Source organism: Meleagris gallopavo, chromosome 29 (assembly GCF_905368555.1).
Source record: "Meleagris gallopavo chromosome 29, MGAL_WU_HG_1.1, whole genome shotgun sequence".
Classification (NCBI taxonomy): Eukaryota; Metazoa; Chordata; class Aves; order Galliformes; family Phasianidae; genus Meleagris; species Meleagris gallopavo.
The window spans coordinates 4998928-5016226 of NC_139432.1; the positions used below are offsets into that span (position 1 = coordinate 4998928).

The window sequence follows — 17299 nt, forward strand, 5'->3', positions numbered from 1 at the left end:
GCACCGGGAGGGGGGGGTCTCGGCACCGACGGGCACCGGCAGCTGCTCGGCTGCGCGCGGCTCTGCCCCGGAAGGCGCCGCGCCGGATCCCGCTCGGTACCCGCCGCTCCGGGAGGCAACGGCCTCCCGGGAGGGAAGGGATCCATCCTCGGGCCGGGGCCGGCAGCCGGACGGCAGCCCCGCGACAGAGCCGTGCCGCCGGGCCCCTGGAGGGACGAGGCGGAGCCGGCTGACATCAGGCTACCGTTTATTGTAAAAGGCCAAGTGTGCCGAGCAGCCTCGGCCGGGGCCACAGGCAGGTATTTAAAAGTTTACACTGATCCCCCCGCGGACCCCTCCCCGCCCCGCAGCCCATCTCAGTAGAAGCTCTTCGCCGCTCCCCAGTCCTTGGTCAGGTCCTTCTCAGCGTGCTCCTGGCACTCCCTGGGGCTGGCAGCAGCGCCCCTCGGGGTCGCCGTCGGCTGAGTGCCCGCAGCACAGCTCAGTGCGTCGCGGCAGGCGGTGCCGGGGCGCTCCTCGCGTTTGCCCATGGTGAGGATGCCCGCTGCGTGGTTGCCGGAGCCGTGCAGCAGGCGGTACAGCCGGCTCTGGAATGCTGGTGGGACGCTCTTCCTCTTGCCCAGCGTGAGGATGCCGGCGGCGTGGTTGCCCATGCCGTGCAGGAGGTCGTAGATACGGCAGGAGCAGGTTTTCTGCCGGCAGCACTCGGGCAGGCTCTGCCGGGCCCCGGCCAGGGAGCAGAGCAGCAGCAGCAGCAGCAGCAGGCAGGCGGATCGCTGCAGCTGCCGGAGAACGGCCGCGTCGGTACAGGGCTCAACTCCCACCCTGCAGGCTGCCTGCTCACCTCCGCTGCTGCAGCACCCGCAGCATCGCCTCTCTGGGGACATCGGGGACAGAGGGGACCCCAAGGAGATTCGCTCCTGCCCCGCCATCCCAGCCCCCAAACCACACTGTGAGCAGGAGTTGGCTGCAGATATCTCCACCAGCACTTACCTGCGCCAGCACGCAGCCAGCACCCTCCCCTCGTCACCGAGTGCTGCGGGAGGAGCAGCACCCACACATGGCTCGTGCCAAAGCACGATGCCGCATGCAGCACCCACGCAGGGAACCCCAGGCCGAGCCCCCCGACCTCCGCTCACAGGGGAACCGGCCCAGCCCTCAAAGACCCCAGCGGTGCCCCTGCCCACCCCCAGCCCCACCTTGGTGTAGGGCACCTCCATCCTTCTGGGTGTCTTCAGGTGGCCAAGCGGTGCTGGCGCATGTCCTGCTGGGGCTGAGGAACGCAGCCGCCCTGAGCCGCAGACCGGGGCTTTATAGGGGCGGCCCCCCCCAGCCCCCGGCCCCGCACAATAGCGCTGCCAAAAATACCGTCCGGTCTCTGGGAGATGTGTAGTCTTTGTTGTCGGTAGCTCGGAAACCGGTCAGGCCTTTCCCCTCATTTGTGGCTCTGTATTATGTGGGTGCAGCGCGGGACCGGGGTGCGTGGCGCTAATGAAGCCATAATTACCCGAAGGACCCGCAGCCCCACAAAGCCGCGTGAAGGTCAGCGCCGGGGGAAGCGTCAACCGCTCCCAACAACGGCAGCTCTCGGGTCAGCTCCGCGTGGCCCCATTAAGCTAATTACCGCCCGAACAAAGGGGCGCCGGGCAGCCGCCGGCTGCGTGCTGCGCTGACGCGCGGGGACGGCGCAAATGGAACCGGCAGAAGGAGGGTGCCCTCACCGCCACTGCCACCCGTCTCATTTGGTGACCCCACCCCCAGAACCGAGAGGGACAGCAGCGCACTGCGTGGGTCTCACACACTTTATAAACAGAGTGCTCTTGCCCCAGACCACCCCTCACCCACAGCCCACACCTGCGGTGAGCTCACTCACGAGACAAGCCCACGTTGAGCTCCCTGATGCCAGACGACACAGCCCCTGGCAGCTCCGCCCTGCAGTGGTCCCACTGCCCCCGACCCATTGCCGGCTGCCCTATAGGTGCCTTCCCAGCCCCTCTGCACAGCAGGGGCCTGAGGACACCTGGGAAGACCCTGGGAGAAGGGACAGTGGTCGGCCAGACCCCTTCCAACCATGCAGGCAGTCTCCAGGGCTGGCAAAGGCAGAATCTGCAGCACTGACAGCCGGAGCCCACACCAGGGGTGGTTTTACAGGGGGGGTGGCACAGCAGGCTGGGGGTGCATGCACACAGCTGGGTGCCAGCAGTACAACCCCCCGACCCCACAGCACAGCACCCGCTCTGGAAGCAGATGGAAGAGGCCTGGGAAGCCAGAGGGAGGAGACAGGAGCGAGGCCCCCCCAATTCCCTGCAGTGTCTGCAGGCAGGTGGATGACTGCGCTGGCCCCACTGCAGCCCCTCAGCACCCTGCCCGTTCCCATCCTCAACCGTGCCACGGGCTCTGTAGTCCCTGTTCCTGCAGCAGAGGCCGCTCCATGGGGGCTGCCTGAGCCCCAGGCCGGGGTCAGCAGGACGCGGCATCGCTGCCTCCTTCTGCCTCAGGGATGGGCTCCAGTGGTGCGCGCAGCCGGGACGGCTCTGGCGAGGCCAAACCGTTTCTGCCGATGCCACAGGACTGCCCGGCATTGTGGATCTGCCAGAGGTTGTCCAGTGCCTCCGCCTTGGCATGCTTGAGAAGGTCAGCCTGGCCCTGCCGGGGGGAGAAGACATCAGGGAACGCAGCCACGTGTGCTGAGTCCCTCTGTGCCACCTCCAGTGCACGGCCATGCCACACAGCCACAGGGATGTGCTGGGCTCAGGATTATCGTGGACCGCAACCAGCCCGCGCTTCTGGAGCATCTCCTCGATGCTGGTCCCGCCTCCCTGCACACCAGCAGGGTCAGCAGTGGAGGGGACAGGAGCGCAGCGTGCTCCTCTCACCTTCAGGACGGTGATGTTCCAGGCAAAGCTCTCCAGTGCTTTCTGCAGCTTCCGTCCCCGCAGCCCCTCCTTGGCCTCGATGCGGTGCAGCTCCTTGTGGAAGTCCATACCTGGGCACGTGGCACACAGAGCTGCGCTCAGCACCACTGTGCATGGGGCAGCCACTGCCACAGGGGATGGGGACGGGACGTCCTTCACCCAGCAGAGAACCTCGTGATCAGCCCCAACAGCCCCGAGCCCCCTCCCATTAAGGAATGATCTCCCAACACAGCCCCCACCACCTCACCCCCACCCTTGCTGACTTTGGATCCCAAAGCCCATAGGATTGGGATGGGCTGCAGTGACCTCAGGCAGAGGCACAGCCCCTCCATACCGCAACCCTCCCAGAGGGGCTCAGAGAGGAACTGTTGCCCTCCCCCCCACCCCCATGCTGGGGCATGTGCCCCCACACTGCACCGCATGATGTCCTCGTGAGCGGGTGCTAAATTTACCCCTCCCTGACGCAGCACTGGCTCTGGGCCCACACGAGGGCTCCCACACACGCCTGCTCACCCACGCACTGCCAATCAGCTCACACCCTCCCCGCACCCCAGCCCCACCGCCGGCACCCCCGACCCCACAGCGCCCGTACTGCTGTGGCTCAACCATGGCACCATGGGGTGAATGCAGGGAGCAGCACTCAGGCACAGAGGTCATGGCTGCAGGCCCCCAGTGTAGGGGTCAGCACACCCCAGACCTCTGCCCCTAAGGAGGACACGGGGGCAGTGCTCACTTCTGCAGCACAGCAGAGGCTCCCACAGCCAAAGCGGTGCAGGTGATGCAGAGCCCATCCCAGCCCGCACCTCCAGCCCCCCTGCTGTGCTCCTCATCTCTGACAGCAGCAACAGAGCTCAAAGCCAAATGCCCAGGGAGGTTTCTGGGCTGTGATGCAGCCAAGGAACAAACAGGGCTGCTGGCAGCAGCTGGCACTGGTAGGGGCGCACAGCACGGACCCTCTTCTCCCTGTCTCTTACAGTGCCTGGAAGCCCCCCAGCCCCACAGGGTGCCCCCACACAGTCCTGGGGCCAGCAGCCCCACGGAACAGCCACAGCTGCCTCTACAGCACACAGGACCTTGGTGTTACCCATTAGTGCCTACCAGCAGCACGGTGCTGGGAGGGGGGCAGTGGTGCCTGGGGCAGGAGGGGTCCTGGGGCCGGGTAAGGCTGCCGGCAGCACCTGCCTGCGTGGGTTCAGCCATGTGTCTTTTAAGTCATAACATTCAGTTGCCACTTCTACCGTCAGCCCCAGTCTGTTATTTCTGATGCTAATTATACTCTGGCGTTTGGCAGCTAATGACTCTTCTCTGCTTCCTCATCAGCCTCCTCCGCTCCGTGCGCTCCCTCCCAGCCCCCCCTCAGCCCCCCAGCCCCAGTAGTGCTCCCTCACTGCAGGCTCCGGGCAGCTCCCTGCACCACTCCTCGCAGCAAGGCCAGGAAGTGGGAAAGCCAAAGAGCTGAGCCCTGGGCTGCCCCAAAAAGCCTCTCTCCCGAGCCGGCCAGGTGCTGACCCAGAGCACCGATGCCTGCACCGCTTGTCCTCTGCCATGCACTGCAGGTGTGCAATGCACAGACTGAAATGCCAGCACACTGCTGTGCGCAGCTCCGGAGCCTGGTGCTCTTCTGAGAAGATCCCTGTGGGGACAGCATCCCAGGCCGCTCAGAGGCACAGCACGCTGCACACAGCACTGTGCACTCAGCACCCCCAGACCCACCTGCCTGCTGCGCCTGGATGAGCTTGCTGTGCACTGCGTCAGCAGACTCGATCAGCGTCCGGCTGGTCTGGATCATCTGAGGAAAGAGGGGCAGTGAGAGGAGCTGCGCAGCCCTGAGCCCTCGGTGCTCCCCACACCCCATGCCTGCAGAGCACCTCCCGGCCAGCCCTCCCTGCTCCAGGACGGGACCCATCCTGGGACTCCCCGGTGCACAGGGCTGCAGGCAAACACCTTGGAGCAGGACGGACCCTGGAGCACCCATTCCCAGAACTTACCGTCTCATAGGCAGTGAGGACCTTGCGCAGCAGGTCAGGGATGGGGCCCTGTGCCTCCATGGGGGGGTACTGCTCAGCCAGGTTGAGGGTGACGCTGGGCGCGCTGTCACTGTGCAGCAGCCACGCAGCCACCGTCAGGATGCACTGCTTCATGTTGGCGGCGGGCGTCAATCCGCACAGCTCCTTGAAGGAGACCAGCGCGTTCTGTGGGCAGAGAACAGCGTCGGGCTGGGCCAGGAGCACCCCCAGCACCCCCAGCCCAGCACCACCTCCCCCCAGGCCCCACGGTGCCGTGTGGCTCCAGTACCTGCACATTCTCCCGCAGGTCGGTGGCCTCCCGCAGGGGCTGAGTGGCCGTCCGGAAGACCTCATCGATGGCCTTGATGCCGGTGGCTTTGGTGGAGGTATATTCGCGCACCCGGCGGCCCCGGCGCCCTGCCAGCCCCCGGCGGTGCCCCTTGCCCCCCCCGCGGCGGTCGGTGATGGCCACGTGCACAAAGAGGGTGGCGTGGGGCAGGGGCTCCCCAGACAGCGACTGGAGCGGGACGTGGCGGTAGCCAGGCTGCAGGCACTCGAAGGGGATGGTGTACTGCGCAATGAACTCGTCCCCGATGTAGTCGTCATCCAGCACGACGAAGCGCAGCACAGCCAGCTCGGGCAGGTTGATCTGGAACTCCAGGCTCTCGTCGAAGACGGGGTTGTCCCCGCTCTGCAGGGCCGTCTTGGTGCGGTGCTCCGCGCAGTCGGCTGGGATGCCGTGGATCTCAGCGCAGACATAGGGCTCCACCACCTCCCCCTTGGCCCCCGAGCCCTTTGGCTTGGGCAGGTTCTGCCCGCTGATGACTTTGAGGTGCAGGAGCTGCGCGGGCACCCCGGGCAGGGAGTCCTTGGCATTGGCACTGAAGTAGGAGACCTCCTCCCGCATGATGGCGGGGCGGAGGACGTAACCGCAAGCCCCGTTCTGCCGGAACCAGCCCGCGTTGAGGTCCATCATCAGCCCCGGCGTCTGGTAGTTCATGGCCACCATCTGGCAGCCGCACTTCCAGAAGTCCTGCGGGTTCATGTTGCTGGCATCGATGCGCATGGGGCTGGGGTAGACGCGGGAGAGGAAGCGCTTGTTGTAGCTCACCAGCTCGGCCGGGCACTCGTTGGCGAAGCGGCCCGCCTCCACCTCGCTGAAGGAGCACATCTCCCAGTAGCGCTGCCCGCGCCGCGAGCTCTCGAAGTCCTGGAAGGGGACGGCCTGGCAGAGGCTCACCAGCTCCGAGAGCTCGCGGCTGAGCCGCACGCGCCGCGGGACCCCCCCTTCCACGGCCTCGCGGTCCTCCTGGCCCAGCCTTCGCGCCAGCTCCCGGCCTTCCTCCTCGTCCGACACCTCCCCCTCGCTGTCCTCGCAGCCGGGCGGCAGCTTCTTGCCCTTGATAAGGATGCGGCCCTTGAGCTGCTCCGGGGAGGGCAGGTAGGAGGCGGCGGGGTCGGGCGGCTCCAGGTAGAGCTTCTCGCCCAGCGTCTTGCGCAGGCACCGGGCGGCCAGGCGCTGCTGGGCGGCAGAGCAGCGCACCACCAGGCAGAGGATCAGCGGGTAGGCGGAGGCGGCGAAGGCGTGCTGGTCGATCAGCCCCACCACGGAGCGGAAGGGCACGCAGGAGGCGGCCGAGGGGCTGGTGTAGACCACGGGCTCACCGTCGGGGCCGTCCCACAGCACCAGCTCGATGCTGCGGCAGCCCAACCCCAGCGCGCTGACGTATCCGCTGATGTCCGAGCGGCCCCAGAAGTTGTCCTCCAGCAGGCAGGCGCTGTGGGCAGAGCTGATGTAGTAGTGGGAGAGAGGCTGCGCCATGTCCTGGCACACCCGGCGGTGCTGCGGGTCGAAGATGGAGCAGTCAGAGGAGAGCAGGTAGCGGGTGAAGCCGTCGATGGCCAGGTAGCCCTTCTCCCGGCCCTCTTTGGAGGGCTCGTACTTGCTGACGATCTCCAAGCACTTCTCCTCCGTGACGCCTTCCATGCCCTGCTCCACCTCCAGGAACGTCAGCAGGTCCTTCAGGCCCAGGTACTCCTTGTTGCTGGAGAACTGCACCAGCAGGAAGAAGATCTCGGGCCGGGTGCAGAGCTCGCAGTACGCCTCCACAAACAGGTCGCAGGCCACCTCGGTGCCGGGACGCTCGCTGGCCTTCTGCAGCTCCTTGAACTTCAGCTCAATGGTGGACACCTTCATGCCGGGGTTGAGCGCCTTGATGAGCTGCACGGCGCGGGACACGGGGATGCGGCCGCACTTCTCCAGGTCAGCGAGGTCGAAGACAGAGGAGATCCAGGAGGTGCGCAGGCTGGGGTGGCCGGACCCCAGGGCCTCGGGCGTGTGCTTCCCGTAGGACAGCAGGTACCGCAGCCCCATCACCCAGGCGCTCACCACGTCGGCTGAGCTGGCCACCAGGTCCAGGGACTCGTAGTTGTCTCCGTAGATGATGGAGAAGGCGCACTCGTCAGGGAACTGGTCAGAGAGGCCATTGCTGCGCAGGATGGGCGTTTTCTTGCCCACGCGCACCTCCTTCACCGATTTGATCTCAATCTTGGCCTTCTCCGAGTCCTTCTTGGAAGGCTCCCAGCGCACAGAGCGCATGTCGGTGTCCAGCACGAAGAAGCGGCTGTACATACGGGAGTTGGAGCGCACCTTCTTCAGCTCGCAGCCCTCCAGCATGAAGGAGATGCAGGCAGCTGCGCTGTTTATCTTCCGGTCGTTGGGCATCGTGCTGAAGGACACCGTCTTCTTCTGCATGGGCCGCTGCCGGGAGCCGTCCTGCCGGGGTGCAGAAGGAGCAGAGCCATCAGGGCAAGGCACCACGCACTCCCCATCCCCCAGGCTCCCACTCCAGCCCTGATGCGTAGTGAGGGGTCCCAGGAGCTCCCATGCCATACAAAGCCCTCTGGACTCACTGGACCTTCTCCCCTGGCCCAGGAGGTCGGGAGCTTGCTCCAGCTGGGGCCTCCCCCCACTGCCGGGCTTATTTTAACTCTGCATTCCTTCCTTCCTTCCTTCCTGCTCCCGGCCCTGAGCCGGATCCTGCCCCACCGCTTGCTCACCCCCAGGGGCAAAGCCATGCACAGGCACTCCCCGGGTCTGCTGGATGCTGGAAGAGAAAGGTCCTGGCAGGACCCCCCTGCAACCACCATCCCCCTGCACCTCCAGGCACCAATCCCAGGCAATGCGGGAAGGGGGTCCCCAGGGTGGGGAAGAGAAGACCCTACCACCAGTGGGTTGAAGTGAAGGGGGATGGGATGGGGAACAGCAGGGCTGGGAGCATATTATGGGATGGATTTCATTAAGTAGTGCAGCAGGGAGATTTAATCCACTTCTTCAAGATTATGGTGAGTCACCTCTAATCTGGTGGTATCTCTGGCACATGCAGGCTCTTCCCAGCTGCCAGGGTTTGTGGACAATGGAGTGTCCCCTCCAGCACCTCAAGAGCTTTCACAGCTCCATGGCAGAGCTGCTGCAGTACAGGCTGGCAGCCCAGGCATGCACACCACAGAGTTTCATCTCAAATGGTCTGGATTTGGCTCTAGGGGTCCAGGCAGCCCTGACCAAGGACAATCAGGACAAGATAGCCAGCTCCAGCCAAGGGTGAATGGGAAACGAGGGATCAGAGGGAGAAGCCACGGGAACATCTGAGGACCCAGCTCAGCCTGCCCAAGCAGGGAGAGGACATTCACAAAGGGCATCCTGCTGAGACGCTCAGCCCGAGGCTGAGCCTCAGTGCTGGGCATAGAGTGCTCGGCATCAGGCTCACGGGAAGGGCTGAGCCTCTACACCGCTGTCAGGATGCCTCCTGTGAGCAGCAATCTGAGTACAGCGCTGCCTCGCAGCTCCAGACCCTGGCACCCACTTGCAGGTGGCCCTGTCGACAGCGGGGAGTGCAGCTATGCTGCGGTGCTGGGGCCAGACCTGCAGGCCCTGCAGACCCACACCCAGCCCGGTGTGCACCCCACCCCTATACCGGGCCCCAGCGCAGAAAACAGGAAATCCATCCGGAAAGGAAACGCGGGGCGGGGGACCTGCTCGCACCCAGCAGCTGCCGGGACCTGCCTCCAGCTGCTCCGGAGCAGCCCTTGCCCACAGCAGGCAGCGAACGCAGCCCTCTGCACGGGCTCAGGAGAGCCCTTGGTGTGCAGCCCAGCGTGCGCTGCTCACGCGTCTCCCAGCGCCTGCTGCAGCTGCGGGCATCCACACCCAGCTGCCCGGTGGCCTCACCCTTAGCATCCACCGGGCTCACACACGGGGAGAGCGAAGCGCTGCTCCCAGCAGCACGTTGCTCCGGCACCTTCGGCTGGCTGAGCTGGGATGAGCTGCTCTGTGCCCAGCGCTTGGCCAGGCGCGGGCAGCAGTGGGACAGGCAGAGCTCCGAGGGTACAAAGTAGGTCAGCAGCGAGGGTGGGAGGACGCGGTGCTGCGGCTGGGAGAGCCCCGCCACCGCCTGCGGGGAGCACGGAGAATCCCAGCCACAGGGCTTGGCTCCAGCACGGGGCAGCGCATCACAGCCGTGCAGCCCGGCCAACCTCCGTGCCCACGGCGATGCTGACCACAATGCTGACTGCCGGCACCCAGCCGGGCATGGACAGCACGTCCAAACCCAGCTCCCCGCACCCTGCCCGGTTCTGCAGCGTGTGCTAAGCTGCACTTCAGCCAATTACCTGCGGTGATTAGTGCCCTGGCAAGCACAGCAATCCTAATCTCAGGTGCCACGTGACCCCGCTCCTTACCCGGCTAAACGAGTGCAGGGCCGGGCCCATCAGGTCACAGCCCTGCCCAGCTGCTGCTCCCTTCCCGTTATCCTCGGGGGAATCTCCAGCAGCACAACGGCACATAACAGCGGGATACGGAGGAACCAAAAGCCTCTGGGGCTGAGGAGTGCTGGAAGAAGCCATAGCTGTGCTGCCCAGTGGAGGGGAGCAGGGCACCTTGACCCAGCAGGACTGCGTTTGGTGACACGGCTGTTCCTGAGTCTAACTGGGCTGTGACACATCCGTAGCCACGTGCCACATCCCATGTTCTCCCTGCTACCCTGGCCCAGGCTGGGCAGCCAGCAGCAGAGGCAGCGGGAGGCCAGGCACAGCCAGGGCTCTTCTCCATTCCTCTGTTCCCTGCCAAGAAGACCGAGTGACACATCCACTCCCTGCTGCACCAGCTGCCACTTCCCAGCGAGGGGCTGTGGAGCCCGGGCCTCATGCAGAGCGATGGCACTGCTCCAGAGCTCACATGGAGAGGGACGGCCCCACGTGGAGGGGATGGACAGCAGGGTGCTGGGAAGGGTCACAGCCTGCAGCGGGAAGGAACGGGCCCAGCACCCCCCTTCAGCATCTTCCCAGCTCACCAAAACTTTCTGCTCCCAACTCAGGGAAGAAGGAGGGAGCAGGTCCTCCAGGAGGACACGGGGACACTGCCCTCCCCGCTGCGTCCCCACACAGCTGCGCTCCCATCGCTGCATGGGGCCAATGGACTCAGCACAGCCAGCCCCGGGCTCCCAGCACGGACACTGATTCTACTTTCAGATTCACTCCTCCAACCTCTTCTGGAAATCCCAGAGAATAACAGAGCCCTCAACTCTTCCCACAAGTGCTTCCACTTAGTCATCAGGCAGGGTCTGCCTGCAGCCCACAATTAGTGGGTGCCCTCTGCCCAAACTGCCAGTGGGGGCCAGGCTGGCTGTGACATACAGAGCCCCAGAACAGCCTCGGCATCCTCGGGGGATTTGGGATCAGACAGCTGCTCCCCAGGACCTGCCCATGGAGACACAGACACGGTGATGCACACGGACCTGGATGGGGTTCGGAGAGACAGCAGCTCCCCATGAGCCTGGACAAAACCTGAGCAATGGGTCCCTGCTGCTAAATGGCAGAGGATGCGCTCTGTTCCCCTTTCCTGCCTGGGGACACAAGAGCCTCCCTGGGGACACAAGCAGGATCACCATCTCCAAACAGGGAATAGCAGAGGAGTGCAAGCAGTAAATGCCTGTGTGTTCTTTCAGCAGCGTGCCCACCCACCATCCCCACCAGATTCACCCAAACGAAGGCCTCAGCCCATGTGGTGCCTGGGGCTCAGCCTAAGGAACTCAGGGCTGCAGGATCCAGCACTGCACAGAGATCGGAGCCTGCAGCCCTCCAGCATCAGGGAAATACCAGGCCTGCAGGGACCCAGAGCCATGTGGCAGACCAGGAGGGGCTGGGGCTGCCGTCCCAGGCTGACCTCCTCCATCGGCAGCGCCCTCTCCAGCACTGGCTCGCGGCCACCTGACCTTCACCAAAGGCCAAACCCTGTGGTGACGCACAGCAGCACCAGGCCTGCGTGCAGCAAAGAGGCAAAGAGAGGTGAAGCAGCCCTGTGCACTCCCGCTCATCCCTGTGGGGAGCAGAAAGAGCGGGGGCTTCAGGAGAGACTGGGGACCTCATGAGGTCCCCTGGGAAAACCATGAGCACACAGCCCTTGAGGTGCCACGTAGCCTGGGGAGGTATCCTCACCATCCTGGTCACAGGCAGCAGTGTGCAGGAGGTCCCCAAAGCCTGGGTTGCTGGGGCAGGAGGACAGGCAGCACGGAGCAGCCCCCACACAAGGTATTAATAGCACCGGAGCTCTATCAGCTTAAAATAGGCTGCCAGGAGTGGGGAGGCGGTCCCGGGCGGACGCGACCTATTGTGTCAGTGAGCAACGCCGACGTAAGCACAATTAGGGGGGCTGCTTCAGAAAAATCACGCACGTGACCCACTGCCCATTGGCATGGGGAGCTCAGGGAACCCCCTTGACCCACAGCCCCCTGTGTCCCTGTCTAGCTGCAGCTCAGCTCCTGCAGAGGTGGCAGGAACTGGGCCTGAGGCTCAACATTTTTGCAGGAGGGAGCTCAGAGGATGCTCAAGGATCAGGAGCAGCCGGCACCCATGGGTGCCCTCCTGCAGGCTGGGGAGATGCTGACATGCAGTGCCGGCACAGGTGCGGCCCGGTCACGCAGGGAACTCACGAGCAGGGGATGGACGGTGCAATTCCCGGAGGCACAGACCAGGGGCCTGGCCCGGGAGCGCACAAAGCCTGAGCCAGGTTTGCCCTTGGGGGACCCCGGCGGCAGGTAGAGCGAGGGATCCGGTGCCAGCGCTGATGGGAGCGGTGCCCGGGACCGGCCGTGCACCGGGAGAGAGGTCTGCAGCTCCGCGCCGCCGCTCTGCCACCACCCGGAGGCACGGCGGACCCCGGCCCGGGGGTTTTCCGGGGACAGCAGAGGCGGCAGCAACCGGCGCACAACCGCTCCGACCGGCGGGGCTCGGCCCAGCGAGGCGCTCCGCGGTACCGAGTCCCGCGCAGGTGCCGCCCGGAGCCCGGGGAGGGGGCGAACAACGGCGGCAGTCCCCCCGGGGGAGGAACCGCGAGGAAGCGGGGGGTCGGGCCGGAGCACGGGCTCTCACCTTCATGATGCTCGCACGGGGCGCGGCGGGCGCGGGGCTCCGCTCCGCCGAGTCCTCGCGGCTGCTGCTCCCCGAGCCCGAACCGGGGCTGCCGCCACCGCCGCCGCGGGGCCCGTTGGGCAGCGGCGCGGCGGGGCGGGGCGAGCCGGGCGGCGGGGCGCTCCGGGGCCCCTCCGCCATCCCCGCGGCACCACAGCAGCGGCCGCCGCGGGGCCCCGGGCGCCCCGGTGCCTGTGCCCGCCGCCGCTGCTGGCTCAGTGGCGGAGCGGTCGGGAGGCGGCGCGGCCGGGAGGAGGGGACGGGCCGGGGCCGAGGGCGGGGACGGCGCGCCCCCCCTCCCCTCCCCGGGCTGCCGCGGCGCGCGGTGACAGCGCGGCCGTGCAGCGGTACCGGCGCCTTCGAGCCTCCGCTCGGCGCCGCAGTGTACGGTCTTGGTGGCCGCCCCTGGCCGCCGGGACGCCGGCCAAACCCGCACCCTGCAGCCTGGTCCTAAACCGAGCCTGCATCCTCAGCCTGGTACACAACCCCAGCCTGCACCTTGCAGCCTGGCACCCAAAGCGAGCTAGCAGCTTGGCATCCTGCACAAATCCAGACTGTGCTCAAATCCAGACTGGCATCCTTGCAGCCTGGGACTGAGATCAACCTCACACCCTACAGCTTGCTGCCCCAAATCGACTTGCACCCTGCACTGAGACATCCTGCAGTCTGGTACCCAAACACAGCCCACACCCTGCAGCCTGTACCCAAAACTTGCCTGCATCCTGCTCAAATCGCCCTCACACCCCCCAGCCTGGCGCCTGCACCCAGCCCACTCCCTGCTTGTCCAAGCAGAGAGCTCAAGCTTTTGCTGTGGGGCACAGCGGGGGTCTGGGGAAGGGCTGTGGGCACGCATGGCACAGCAGCGGGATGCGATGCACTACGGGACTCCCCAGGCTACGTTCAGGTCACGGATGTCTGCACTACAGGGCCGGGAGCACCGCACAGAGCTGCTTCACCTCAGGCTTTTATCCAGCACCCACCAACTCTGCCCTCCAGTAATGCGCAACCCTGACAGCTCTAAGCACACCTGACACACGCTGGCCCAGCACCAGTGTCACTGTCAGGATATTCAGGGTCCCCAAACCCTCCCCACCACACAATTTCTCCCCTGCTTACAACAGGAATTTTGCTCCAGGCTTATTTCCAGCAGGGCATGGGAGGGAAGGGCCCTCCATCCCATTTCTACCCTGGCAGGAGGCGGTGGCTGCACTGCAGGGATGCTTCATGCCTGCCTTGTTTAAGACAATGTCTTCTGCCAGCGGCCTTGCTTGCCCCCACCCTGGTAACAGCTGTGTGCACAGCAGGCTGAGCGCCACGGCTCGGTAGTCCTTAAAATAAACCTTAACAAGCAGGGAAAGGACGAGTTCCGCCCCCCCGTATATTTGTGCCTCAAAGGCATCAACGGCCCCAGACATTCCCAGAGCCCCAGACAAACGCTGAGCTGGTTAAATATTCATGGCTGACCCTTCCCCAGGACTGAGGCGAGCAGATAACAAAGGCCAACTTCTCATCAGAACAAAGTCAGGGTTGTCATCAACAAATCACTTAATGAGGATTAAAAATAATAAAAAAAATCAATCCCAGAGTGCTGTCCTTTATTTATATTTGAGAGTTAGTCCTCTTTTATTTTGCATCTGTTTTTTTGTTTTTTTTTCTTTCCCCGTTTGTTTTTTACATTAAAAAGCCCCTGCTGGAGCTGATTGCTTCTGAACCATCAGACTGCTGGGGCTGCGGAGGGGCAGCTGTCACTGCTGCCAGCACACGCCCTGCCCAGGGCATCCACGCCGGGGGACACAAAGCTGCAGGGCCCCTGGGCTCCCCAGTGCTGGGGAGATTTCTGCTGTTCTCCTGCGGTGGCCACCGGCTGTGAACCCCCAAGGGACCCTCAGGAAAGGCACAGCACCGCTGCCCCGCGTCTGGTGGCACTCGATGGGGCAATCTTTGGCTAAGGCATGTCCAGGAAGGCCCTGAGGATGCCCACCTGCAGCCACAGTCCCACCCTGTGCCCAAAGTGAGCCCTGAGAAGAGCCGGGGTCACGCTCTGCCGGCTCCGTCCCCTCTGTCGGGTGCCCTCACCCCAGTCCCACTCCGTGCCCGGAGGGTGACACCAAGCAAACCCAGCGCTGCCCTTAGGAGATAACGGTGCCCTGGATGACGGCCAGCAGCCGCTCCTCCCGCAGCACCCGGGGCATGGGGACGGGGCAGCCCATGGCCTCCCGCAGCCGCGCGAAGGCCCCGGCCCCGACCAGGTGCAGGCGCAGGGGCCCGATGCTGCCCTTGAAGCGGAACGACTTATAGATGGGGAAATCCTCCTGCAGGCAGTGGTCCAGCTGCAGAGAGGGAGGGGGAGCTGCCAGCGTGCATCTCAAATCTCTGTTTCCCTATGGAGCGGCTGCCACCCCCCAAAACCCAGAGCTACCCAGAGCCCCTGCTCTGACAGCAGACAGGGAAGGAGCTCTTTCGCCAAAAGCCTTCCCTGCTCGCGGGCTTCCGGCTCGCAGCGGGCACCGCCTGCGGGCTCCGGCTCTGCACATCGGCACAGCAGCCCCGGAGGAATCCCGCAGCCGGCGAGCACTGCCACCGCGTGGCGGCGGGGCGGGCAGGGAGCGCACAGCAGATCTGCATCCTGCCTGCCCCCAGCAAACTCCAAGCCCCCTTACCTTGTGGCGTTGCCCCTCCGACAGGTCCCGCAGGCCCCGCAGCTCCACGAATACCTCGTAATGGGGGGCACCGGCCCCTGAAGAGGCACCTGTGGTGGTGCCACCAGCACGTCACGGCCACCCGCAGCCACCAGCTCTTGAGGGTGGGTGACAGGAATGCTTTGGGGATGCTCACCCAGCAAGGTGCTCTCCACACAGACGTAGTCCACGAGACGGGCACCCGGCCACATGCCCACGGCACGGCACAGGCTGCGGCAGAACTGCTCCTCAGGGATGCTCTCGCCACGCACACTCAGCGTCTGGCTCTCCCTGCGGGCACAGCAGGGCTGGATAACCTGCACTGGCGGTGCCAGCAGCACCGTGCCCCCCCACAGCCTGCCTGAAGGTGAGGGCCACAGGGCTGGGGTGACCTCACCTGCACACGGGCTCCACCACAGGGCACTGCTTATGAAAGCCGGCCACCTGCAGCACCTCTCCGGCACGGCACCTGTGTGGGCAGTGGGGGCATGAGGCTGGGGAGGGGTGCACAGCCCCCTAGTCCCACAGCAGAGCACCTGTACTCCCTAGGCCGGGCGGTGAGGATCAGTGTGTACTCGCGTCCCTCCCAAAGCTCTCCCAGCAGCACCGTGCGCTGCTTCTCCTCCTCATCGGCTGGGCAGGGCAGGAACTCACAAAATGCCCACTCTGGGCACAGCACAAAGCGAGGCGTGGGTTCCTTTGGCCACAGGTTGACACCTATCAGAGCTGGGCAGAGAGCGGCTGTGAGCTCCAGACCACCCTCCTCATCCCCTCCGCAGGGCACAGAGAGAAGATCGATCCCTGCGGGAGGGATGCTGCACCCCCAGCACTCACCTCCTGCCACCCGGTACCAGGGACAGTACAGGGGCAACCCCTCGCAGGCCTCCTGGCTCAGGGCATCGCAGTACAGCCGCTCCCCGCCGCGCACCGTCCCCACCACCACCACCTGCAGCTGCGGCCACAGGCGCCGCACGATGCCCTCGAAGCCCCTCTCACACTCAGCCCGCAGCTCTGCTGCCCGCGTGCTGTCGGGAACCAGCAGCGCCTGCAGCCGACCCCGCACCTCCTCGGGCAGCCCGGGCTGGGGGCTCAGCGCCCCCAGCGCCAGGTCGTGGGCCAGCTCGGCCCAGCCGTCCCGCAGTGCCAGCAGCGCGTCGTGCAGCGCGTTGGGCAGCCGGGCCTCCAGCACGCGCAGCGCACGCGTCTGCAGGGCGAAGAGCAGCTGCACCCGCAGGGCTGCGGAGCGCAGGGGCAGGGCGGCGGCCTCGGGGGGCGTGCAGTACAGCGTGGGCAGCGGGCAGAAGCCCGGGGTGCGGGGAGCGGCGGGCGCCCAGCCCAGCAGGGCCGTGCCGCGGAGCGTCAGCGCCTGCGGGAAGGCGCGGTGCAGGGCGTGCAGGTAGAGCAGGACCCCCTGTGCGGAGAGATCGGGGGGCTGCAGGACAAAGCCACGGGGCACCGCCCGCGCCGCGCTCCCCGCAGCCCTTCGCTACCTGCAGCGCGGGCTCGGCTCTCCAGCAGCTCCGCAGCACGGCCCAGAGGCTCAGCGGCGGCAGCGGCTCCGCTCGCTCCCCGTCATTGCGGCACGTGCTCGGCGGGTGACGCTCCCGGAACGCGTCGGACCCTGCGGGCGGACGGCGGGGCTCAGAAGGGCGTCCCGCAGCCCCCGCCGCCCGCTCTCCTCTCCCAGCCCCGCTCACCCGGGGCCGCGCCGGGGGGCAGCAGCCGCCGCAGCCGCCGCTCCTGCCCGTGCCGCACGTCGGTGCTCTGCAGCTCCAGGCGGCGCCGCTGCCACCCCGAGGCCCGCAGCAGCGCGGCGCGGAGCAGGCGGTGCCGCAGCGGCGGGGCGGAGGGCAGCACCACGCACACGGCCACCAACAGCGCGACGACCGCGGCCAACATCGGCCCGGGGACCGCGGACAGCAGCATCCCCGAGAGCGCGGCCGACGCCATCCCCGCCCCGCCGCGCTCCCGCTTCCCCCCGGCCCGCCCCCCCGATCGCCGCCGGCTGTTCCGGCTCCGGCAGAAATGACGGGCAATGCGCGCGCCCGGACCCGCCCGCTGCCCCCCCCGGGAAATGAGCACGGGGCGGCTCCGCCTCTGCGCCCAAGCGCAGAATTTATTTTCGTTTTCTCCCTCCTGCATTTTATTAAAAAAACACGCCGCCCCTTCCCACCCGCTCCCCAACCCCGACGGGGCGATGCGAGCAGAGGAAAGAATCGCAAATAAAAACGACAAC

The 17299-nt window shown here is 65.9% G+C and overlaps 3 protein-coding genes across 3 annotated transcripts; all 3 read right to left on the reverse strand.

Annotated features, from left to right (window-relative positions):
- Positions 1-234: 234 nt before the first annotated feature.
- HCRT (hypocretin neuropeptide precursor) lies at positions 235-1633 on the reverse strand. The gene has a single exon (XM_010724673.4). The coding sequence runs from the start codon at positions 930-932 to the stop codon at positions 357-359; it is 576 nt and encodes a 191-aa protein (XP_010722975.2). The 5' UTR covers positions 933-1633; the 3' UTR covers positions 235-356.
- A 154-nt stretch (positions 1634-1787) lies between these two features.
- LOC100549446 (inactive phospholipase C-like protein 2) lies at positions 1788-12632 on the reverse strand. The gene is made up of 6 exons (XM_085211075.1): positions 12347-12632; positions 5211-7697; positions 4904-5107; positions 4629-4704; positions 2877-2986; positions 1788-2646 (listed from the first exon to the last, which is right to left on the reverse strand). Exons 1-6 carry the CDS (start codon positions 12524-12526, stop codon positions 2461-2463), a joined length of 3243 nt encoding a protein of 1080 aa, XP_085067201.1. The 5' UTR covers positions 12527-12632; the 3' UTR covers positions 1788-2460.
- Positions 12633-13963: 1331 nt separating this feature from the next.
- GHDC (GH3 domain containing) lies at positions 13964-17093 on the reverse strand. Its single transcript, XM_085211103.1, has 8 exons — positions 16761-17093; positions 16554-16684; positions 15898-16474; positions 15600-15789; positions 15461-15532; positions 15221-15354; positions 15046-15134; positions 13964-14715 (listed from the first exon to the last, which is right to left on the reverse strand). Exons 1-8 carry the CDS (start codon positions 17011-17013, stop codon positions 14515-14517), a joined length of 1647 nt encoding a protein of 548 aa, XP_085067229.1. The 5' UTR covers positions 17014-17093; the 3' UTR covers positions 13964-14514.
- Positions 17094-17299: the final 206 nt, after the last annotated feature.